Source organism: Brassica oleracea, chromosome C7 (genome assembly GCF_000695525.1).
Source record: "Brassica oleracea var. oleracea cultivar TO1000 chromosome C7, BOL, whole genome shotgun sequence".
Lineage (NCBI taxonomy): Eukaryota > Viridiplantae > Streptophyta > Magnoliopsida > Brassicales > Brassicaceae > Brassica > Brassica oleracea.
The window spans coordinates 45,369,899-45,379,378 of record NC_027754.1 but is presented as its reverse complement, the minus strand read 5'-3'; the positions used below and the strand labels follow the sequence as shown (position 1 = coordinate 45,379,378).

General features: G+C 36.8%; 2 protein-coding genes across 2 annotated transcripts in view; one reads left to right on the top strand and one right to left on the bottom strand.

Annotated features, from left to right (window-relative positions):
• The window catches only part of LOC106303909 (probable small nuclear ribonucleoprotein F), a 12,236-nt gene extending 11,525 nt beyond the window's left edge, over positions 1-711 (top strand). The window contains exon 6 of the mRNA XM_013740267.1: positions 443-711. Coding sequence (XP_013595721.1) covers positions 443-509 — 67 coding nt within the window. The 3' untranslated portion in view covers positions 510-711. The remainder of the gene's footprint in view (positions 1-442) is intronic.
• A 4,505-nt stretch (positions 712-5,216) lies between these two features.
• On the bottom strand, positions 5,217-8,960 carry LOC106306443 (NADPH--cytochrome P450 reductase 2). Its single transcript, XM_013743066.1, has 16 exons — positions 8,476-8,960; positions 8,351-8,410; positions 8,189-8,265; positions 8,050-8,107; positions 7,882-7,965; positions 7,754-7,790; positions 7,588-7,657; positions 7,219-7,497; positions 6,926-7,148; positions 6,755-6,838; positions 6,519-6,670; positions 6,324-6,420; positions 6,010-6,237; positions 5,810-5,932; positions 5,622-5,735; positions 5,217-5,539 (listed from the first exon to the last, which is right to left on the bottom strand). The coding sequence occupies exons 1-16, from the start codon at positions 8,833-8,835 to the stop codon at positions 5,459-5,461; spliced, it is 2,127 nt and encodes a 708-aa protein (XP_013598520.1). The 5' UTR covers positions 8,836-8,960; the 3' UTR covers positions 5,217-5,458.
• Positions 8,961-9,480: the final 520 nt, after the last annotated feature.

Below are 9,480 nucleotides of genomic sequence, written 5' to 3'. Positions count from 1 at the left end.
AATTTCAGCTCAATCAGAGAAGATCTCACCGTCAGATTTACCAAACACTCAAGACAGCACTGCTGAAGAACTGTGACTACCAGCTTTGAAGATCCAACCGTTGAAATCTAAATCCCTTTGGTGAACCTTTAACTCACTGACTGAAGAAGCTTCCCACAAAATATCAACCCGATCAGGATCCGTTTGACCCTCCAAATCTGCCTTGACAAACCCAGACGAAATTCTGCCTCCTTCCCTCTTTTTTCTCTTTTGTCTTTTTGATTCTTGTAAGTCTCTACATAAAAAATTAGGTCAAGAGACTATATATATGTGTCTCACTAACCCTAAGAACCTCCAAGGCCCAATACTAATCTCATGGACTAATACCAATGGCCCAACTTTCAAGTTTGGTTATCACCAACCAAACCCAATGGGTTTCCTCCGTCTAGAAGGAACCCAACAGCAACAACGTTTTGTATGTCCGAGGTGTGCCAGAAGATGAAGAACTCGGAGACGCTGAACAAGACTAGCCTGTGCCCGTGGACTTAGAAATCGCCAGATCTTGTTGTATTCTATGAGCATCTTAACCCAACTTGTGAGATTTCAGCTTTGCTGTTGTTGAATCTTTTGATACCTCGAAACTAAAGAAAAGCCACAAGCTGTTTAGATGTTTGACAAACCAAACTCCTTGCCGGTTTTCTGTAAATGGAATGGAATGCGTGTCGTTTTATACTATCGTTTCCAGGCCTCAAATTACGGTCCAAAACAGATATGAGTAATATACTGGCCACATTCCGAGAAACCAATGACCCTTTTCGATTAGTGTAATAAAACCCACGTGCCACCTTAGCCATGACGAATACAGACAGTACTGTAGAATATTTTTACAGTATAATTAAATTTTCCAGTTTTAGTTATTTGAAATTGTGATGATATACGAAAGTCCTATGATTGAATTCTAAGGCAAACTTTACTGTACTGAAATAGTGGTTTTCTCTGAAATCTGAATGTCCATGGTTGAATTGTAATGCAATCTTTTCGTTTAAAATGCATCATTATTTATTTCCGAATACATACCAATACAAAACTAACTTTTTACCTAACTTCTACTTACACAACCCACACCTATTCCATCGTTTATTGGTGACACATGCTTTTCTTCCACTTTCTTCAACTTCACGACGCTTTCATTTATCATTAAAATACAACTCCTTTATGGTATATAAGTGCATGTAGCATTTTCTAAAACCGCATCCTAAATCATTTCATATAGTCTCAATCCAAATCAGTTTCGTTCTCCTATGCATCTCTAATACACTAAATTCATTCAAATAATATATTTAGTGTAAAATTATTTGAATGATTATTAATACACGGTCAACATTAATATATTTGTTAACATATGCACAATATGTTAACAAATATATTGTGCATATGTTAATAAATATATTAATGATGACCGTGTATTAATAATCATTCAAATAATTTTACACTAAATATATTTGTAATACACGGTCAGCATTAATATATTTGTTAACATATGCACAAATTTATTAATTATGATGAAGTCCTTTTAGCAAAAAAAAAACTTATGATGAAGTTGATTAATATTGAATTTTCTAGAACACGTTTTGATCTTTTAAAACTACTTGTGTTTGCTTTTGTATTGTTCAAAGTTAGGTTTCCTTCATCGATTTGGTATGTTCATTATGCTTACTCTAATTAGCGCCGTATACGGAAAGTGGAGGCATAAAGTTATACGCTTGATCTCTTGCATTTTAAGAACCTTACCATTCTTCGAAAAGGGTGCATTAACCAATGGCGAAGAGAAACACTTTTATTAATCGGAGAGTGGAGACACATCGAGTGGAAAATTGAGGGAGAGTTTTTTTGTTTATTGGTATTGAGGAGTTGGGAAATAGCGGTTAACTTTTCAATTAAGCTAGAGCCCTTTTCATTCTGTAAGCGTTTCAACATTGAAATTTCAAGTTTTATTTTTATATTTCCTTGGATTACATTAAATATGTTTTGAAGAACTATTAAAGAATAGTACTAAGAGTCAATCAGTGATTTATAAAGCTTTAAGTGGAGAAACAAAGTCACTCAAAGGAGGAAAATGAGACAACATATGAACCTGCTCTAGCCGCTCTGTTTGGTCATTGATTTATATGCTCTCTTTTTGAAACTTTTCATTTCGTTTTTCTCCACTATGGTCTATAAAACATAAATGGTGGAAGACTCCTTAATCTAATAGTTTGACCAAATAACAATTAATGTTCACCAAGAGGCTCGGGATACAATTCTAGATTGTATAGTTTGTACACAGTTTTTTTTTTTTTGAGAACTTGTTTCTACAAGATTTTGAAAGTTAACTTTTGTTAGTTGTGCTAACTTTTTTGATCATCTTAACCTCTGTTAGTTGTGTTAACTTTTTTGATCTCTTGGTTTTAGTTTACTGCCTTTGTTCAAACAGATGCAACAACGTTTTGTATGTCCGAGGTGTGCCAGAATATGAAGTAGAATTCGGAGACGCTGAACAAGACTAGCCTGTGCCCGTGGACTTAGAAATCGTCAGTTTTGTTGTATTCTATGAGCATCTTAACCCAACTTGTGAGATTTCAGCTTTGCTGTTGTTGAATCGTTTGATACCTCGAAACTAAAGAAGGCCGCAGGCCCTTTACTTCTTTGAGAAACCAAACTCCATGCCGGTTTTCCGGGAGGGAATGCTTGTCGTTTCTAACCATCATTTCCAGGCCCCCAAATTGCGGCCCAAAACACATTTGAGTAAAGCTGGCCACATTCAGAGAAACTAAATGACCCATTTCGATTAGTGCTAAAAACCCACGTGCTACTTTAACCATGACGAATATAGTATTGTAGAAAATAGTTTACAGTATATAATTAAATTCTACTGTCTACTTGTTATTGAAAAAGTTAAGGTTAAATAAAAAGGAAAAATTGTTTGAGTTGAATTTTGTTTTCAATTTTACAAGGTCAAGAAAAACTACGGCCGTTGAGTAAGAAGAGTTCACATTTCAACTCTTTAATTGTTCCAAGTCAAAATATATGGATATTTCGTATATTTCTAAGGACTACATCATATTGTAATGAATGTTTACACTTTAATAAATCAATTTTAAAGAACAAGAAGAAATAACATAACGCTGAAAAGATTATTCTTGGAACTAAGATAAGTTTGGAGAAGTAAGAGGGGTATTGCCGACGATCAAAATATCATTACTGTTGGTGAATAAAGAGGTTATTTGTGAGATAGCTAAAAAAAAGGAAAATTGGTTTTGTAGAAAGAAGGTAGAGAGAGATATGAGGAGAGAAAAAATGTGAGAGAGTGTATTTTGGTTAGTAAGTGAATTTTGGATTTTTTTGATGTTATACCATGCAATTTTCCTAAAATAAAAAATAACGAAAATGGTAGTTTTTTTTTTGTCAACAAAATGGTGGTACTACTAGCTACCATGTCAATGAACGCCGATGATCGGTTCCTATAACGTGGCATATTTTCGTTTATGAAATTCATAATCCCTTATTTATTACACTTTAATAGTTTTGCGAAGATTAGTAATTTCTGTAGCCTGACTTAATAGTAATAAAAAGACTAATTTATGAGGTGGAGAGAAACACACAACAAGAAGAGAAGAAAAAAGTAGTTGAAAGAGGAAGAGAAACATCATGTTTGTTTATTGTTGGAAAGTGGATCCTCCACCAACTTAATTTCGCACGTATCAATGTAACTCACATCACGTGCTATTATATCTTCAACTACATGCTCCCAGCTCACCACCTACCATACCATCCCATCCCATCCCATTCCATTCATCTCAACTACCAAAAAGCACTTCCGAACCAGCTAGAAGGTTTCAAGTGGCATGTCTTGACGATGACAACAATTAACCTTTTTTGAAAAAAAATTCAGTGTGCTATATGCATGTGTTAGTAGTATAGGCACGTGTATTTTCAAGAATATATCATGCAAATAGCAGATCATGTAAGTTCTCATACATGTATGGTGTGCCACCTGCGCTATATATATTATGCCAAATTGATTTCAAACAAGCTTATTGAGCAATCTATAAGAACATAGAGATTGTATTTGTCCAAAATGTTGCTGCTACCTATGTTACATGGAAACGGAAGCGGGTACGCGGAAACGGAAGCGGGTACGCGGAAGCGGAAGCGTATAGAAGCGCAAAAGCGAGATTTTTTGAAAAATTAGGAAGCGGGTACGTATTGGAAGCGTATATCCATATGTATGTATATATATGTATATATATATATTAAAATATAAGATTTTTTTTAAAAAAAACCTAAACCTTAAACCCTAAACCTTAAACCCTAAACCTTAAACCCTAAACCTTAAACCCTAAACCTTAAACCCTAAACCTTAAACCCTAAACCTTAAACCCTAAACCTTAAACCCTAAACCTTAAACCCTAAACCTTAAACCCTAAACCTTAAACCCTAAACCTTAAACCCTAAACCTTAAACCCTAAACCTTAAACCCTAAACCTTAAACCCTAAACCTTAAACCCTAAACCTTAAACCCTAAACCTTAAACCCTAAACCTTAAACCCTAAACCTTAAACCCTAAACCTTAAACCCTAAATTCTAAACCCTAAACCCTAAACCTTAAACTCTAAACCCTAAACTCTAAATCCTAAACCCCACCCTTTAACTCTAAATCCTAAGTTTGTGACTTTTGATAAAACATTAAGTGCTATTTTTGTGACTTTTGACCTTGAGTGATAGTTTGAGAACAAAAACTTGATTTATTGATATTTTTGTCTTTTTCTCTTATTGTTAATGCTTCATAAATAATAGACACAATATATTTGAATATATGATATATGTTTAATAAAAACTTCAATACATAAAGATAATTTATAGTATTAATTTAATATTTATATATTTATATCCTTTCTATTCATTACTATTAAAATTTTGATTTTACAGAAATTAATAACTACGATTATATTTTTATTGATATTCAACCTTGTATTTTTTTTAAAGAACGAAAGCGTAATTCCAAAACGGAATCATAAGCTTCCAATGTGTTTTTAAAATGAATATTTTGGAAGCGTTTTGGAAGCGAGATTCCGTAAGCTTCCACAAGCTTCCGATTCCGATTTCGGTTCCGAAGCGGGAAGCAGATGTCCGATGAAGCTTCCGTGCAACGTATGCTGCTACATAAATAAATATTCATACCAAAGGATCACATCAAATCTTATGCAATTTTTTTCATTATTTTATCTGGTGGCTATATAACAAAGAGTTCAAAAAATAAAATCATCAAAAGTAAATGAAAAAAAATATAGAAACTAAATTAAGAATTGGAAAAAGGAGGTTCATTCATTTCCTCTGAGGATCACAAACTTCATGATCATCATAATGTGGCATTTCTGTGCCGTATACATAATTATAATAAAGTACACAGTGAGTGTGTGTGGGGGCTTCGACAGCTTCGTTACCATACATCTCTTAGATACCTTCCACTCATTTGCAGATTCTTCACAAAGCTCTCTGCTTTCGTCGAATCCATTGATCCCTGAAAAACAAAGACAATACATAATCAATAAACACTCTGTTTGTGATGTGATGAGAACTCATGTTTTGGGTCTCATACGCACCTGTTCTTGAGCTATTGTGTGAAGAGACCTGTGAACGTCTCTTGCCATGCCTTTGGCGTCACCACAAACATATACATAAGCTCCTTGAGAGATCATGTTCCATATATCAGAAGCCTGCATTGCGAATGAATTGTCAGCTCAAGAATCTGATAAAATATGCAAAGATCTGGTTATTAAAGGGATCATACCTTGTCCATCATCTTGTGCTGTACATATTCTTTGGTTGGTCCTTCACGAGAGAAGGCGACGCTTAGCTCTGAGAGTGCACCACTCTCTAGAAACCTCTGGAGCTCTTCCTCGTAGATGAAGTCCTGCAAATACAAGAAGAGTTAGAGAAACTGAACTAACAGATGATTTTGATAAGAGTTTTTGAGAATGGTTTTATTACCATTCTGCGGTTTCTGCATCCAAAGAACAAAACTGATGGTCCAAGTTCAACACCAGATTCTACCAACGCAAGCCTTTCCTGAAGGAAACCTCTGAAAGGAGCCAATCCTGTCCCTGGACCGATCATGATGATCGGTACCTTCGAATCAGAAGGAAGCTTGAAGTTGGATTGCCTAACAAATATTGGTGCTGAGCAGCAGTTTTCACTCTTCTCATAAGGCACAGCACTCTGTCATTACAACATGCACAAAAGCACCCAAATTTAACAAAATTTTCGATAAAAATGGCAAAAAGATCACAATGTGATATGTTTACCTTCATCCAAGTTGAACACACTCCCTTGTGGATCCTTCCTGTTGGCATCTTCTCATAGACCAGTGCACATGTGACATGGATTCTAGTTTCAGCAATCCTATGCAAGTAAACAAAGACAATGAGTCAGTACCAGATACGTCTCAAAGTTAGCCATTTGAAGACAAAAGACCAAGTCAATGAGAGAGAAGTGCTCACTTGGGAGATGATGATATTGAGTAGAACCTAGGCTGCAACCTTGGAGCGACAGCAGCAAAGAAGACACCAAGTGGCGGCTTGGCTGAAGGAAACTCTGCCATCACCTCGAGTAGACTTCTTTGACTCTCTACTACCCACTTTGAATACTCATCCTGGTGTTGAAAGGATTACAATAAATATACTGGTCAGAGAAAACTCTACAAATGGAAAATCAAGAATAGCAGCGTCGCACAAACCTTTCCAGCAGGTGAAGCAAGGTGTTTCAATCGCTCTGCTTCGGTAGGATCAGAAGCATGAGCAGCCAAAGCAAGTAAAGCGGACTGAAAGAAAACAAAAAAAACCATTGAGTTCGAACCTCTGTGAAGACAAACGAGACTGACAAAATCAAGATGTGAATTCAAACCAACCTTCTTAGGAGAACTCAATAGACAAGCATATCGTGTAAGCGCTGTTCTCAAGCTGCAAGGTGGGAATGTAGGAGGAAGCGAGCTGCTGATTGGTGTTCCATCTTCTTTATCAGAGTGAAGGGAGAAGTAAGTATCAGGAGACATATCCAGCAACCTAAGCGCTTCCTCTACGGTTTCATTTAGATTATCACTCAGTACACCAACATGATCTCCAGTTTCATACCTGACAACACACATTCATGTTATTATTTCAAGTATGTTTCCTCTGATTATGTACAAACAGTAAAACTCACGTCAGTCCACTTCCTGCAATATCAAATTCAAGATGGGTGCAGGAACGGTCAGACTCCGGAGTATGAAGCTCTCTTCTCACAGCAACATTTGCCCTGTAAGGATGCTGAGCATCAAACACAGCATGACCATTCCCGTTGGCCAAGTTTTTCTCATTCAACGCGTCTGCAGAGTTGTGGATAGAAACTCTGTATTCTAACACAGCTGCAGTGTACGGTGTAACAGCTGTGTCACCTTCTTCCCTCAGTATTGTATCTAACTCTGGCCACAATGCTTCTCGCCTGCAAGAGATAGAAAAAATTGAGCTCAGAAAACAAAAAAACAGATATGTCCAGAGCAGTTAAAAGAGAGAGTACAGATGAAGTAAATACCAAGCGGTAAAGTCATCTTCAATACACTGGTCATCATCTCCAAGACCAACATGTACAAGACGCTGTGCACCTGAAACAAACAAAGTCATCAAGTTAGAAAGCTATAATACAAGCCTACACAAACACATCAAGAGGAATGGTGAAATAAAGAAACAAACAAACAAACCTTGTTCTACAAGGATGTCATCTACAACTTTGGCAACCTGCAACACAGATTTACAAAAACAATTCCAATATTAGCCAAGGAAACTGGAATAAGCGTGAAAAAAAAAAAAAGGATTCCATTTTAAAAACCTTATTAAAATGCTCATATTGTCTGTTTCCTAACCCAAAAACTCCATACTTCAAGTTCTTAAGCCACTCTCCTCTGTCATCACCCTGTAACACACATGTCTAAAACTTCAGAAACAAGTAAAAACATAAACTAAACAAAACCACGCAAAGCAAAATAAAAAGACTCACCTCGGTGAACCATTTGTAGAATCTCGCTGCATTGTCCGTAGGCTCACCGTCTCCGTATCTACACACCAAAAAACAAGATCAGCCACAAGAATGAGAGAACAAAACAACTTCAACCAGAGACGCTAAAGAAAAAACTAACGTGGCTAAGAAGAAGAAAGCAACATCCTCCTTCTTCAACTTCTCCTCATACTCATCATCATCAGCCGCGTAATCATCCTATTAAACAAACAAAAAATTTAAATCAGAATCAAAAAAAAAAAAAAAAAAAGCATCAAACTTTTTAAAAAGGGTATAATAATACCAAATCAACGATCTTGAATCTGGTCTTCTCGTATCTCGCTCTAGCTTCTTCTCCCAAAGCCTGTCAAAAATCGAATCCAATCATCAGCTTCAAATTATTTGAATTTTGAATCAAAAGCAACTCACTTTAGCGAACCCTTCTGCGGTTCCGGTCTGTGTACCGAAAAAGATCGTGACTTTCTTCCTCCCGTCGTCGACCTCGTCCTCGCGCGGCGGCTTGATCACCAGCGGCTTAAGCGTCTCGACGCGTTTCGAGCTCCCGGAGCCGCCGGATCTCCGCCAGAGGAGCATGACGATGCAGCCGATGAGGACAGCAATGGAGGTGGATATTATCATGGCGAATTGGCGATTCTCGATGAGCATGGAGCTCAATTCAGCGGCGACGGACTCGTAGGCGGAGGCGTTCGCCGGGTCGGAGACGACGACGGGCTCTCCTTTGATGATGGCGGACATGAGATCGAATGGAGAAGAGGAAGAGGACGACATGGTGTTTACGTTTAAGAAGAAGAAGAAGAAGAAGATCTCTCTCTCTGTGTAAATCGGAGGTTGGTGTGGTGAAGGTGAGAGAGAGACTCTTATGAGAGAGAAAGTACAATGGAGAACGAAGAAGAAGAGGAGAGATTTTATAAATACAATTTTTTTTTTTTTTTTAATTTTCGTGATGGTGGAATTTATTAGGGGCGCTCACCAAACCAGACCGGTCAAATTGACCTACCGCGTTTTGATTTTAACCATGGTTTGATTTACGTTATTTGTCTCCCGTGTTTTGTTATCAACCTACCCATTACGCATGCTTTTGACATTTTTTATAAAAATGTATTATAAAATTATATACTGGTTTTAATTTAATACTAGTTTAAATACAAAAGATAACACAATAACAAAAAAGGTTTATTGTGTTGGTTGCAAATTATCAAGTTGAGGAATATACACTTTACGTATGCTCTCAACTCTCAAGTTTTAAGTTCTTACCAATTATATGTTTGAAAAAGATAAAGCAAAATGAATTTAATCGAGCCGGTCAAGCTGTTGGTAGGTCAAGTATCTCGACCACTATGGCATTGGAGGCTTGGGACTCATGGAAATCTTTGAGCCGGTCAAGTTGTTGGTTGGTCGAATGTGACGGGAACT

What these genes read in the sequence shown, in the direction of transcription:
- LOC106306443 (XM_013743066.1), bottom strand. Translation starts at nt 8,835, where the DNA reads ATGTCGTCCTCTTCCTCTTCTCCATTCGATCTCATGTCCGCCATCATC. An exon ending in GATTCAAGATCGTTGATTTG is followed by an intron (nt 8,266 to 8,350) that starts GTATTATTATAC and finishes TTTGTTTAATAG; the next exon opens with GATGATTACGCGGCTGATGA. An exon ending in TTGCTTCACCTGCTGGAAAG is followed by an intron (nt 6,671 to 6,754) that starts GTTTGTGCGACG and finishes TTTCAACACCAG; the next exon opens with GATGAGTATTCAAAGTGGGT.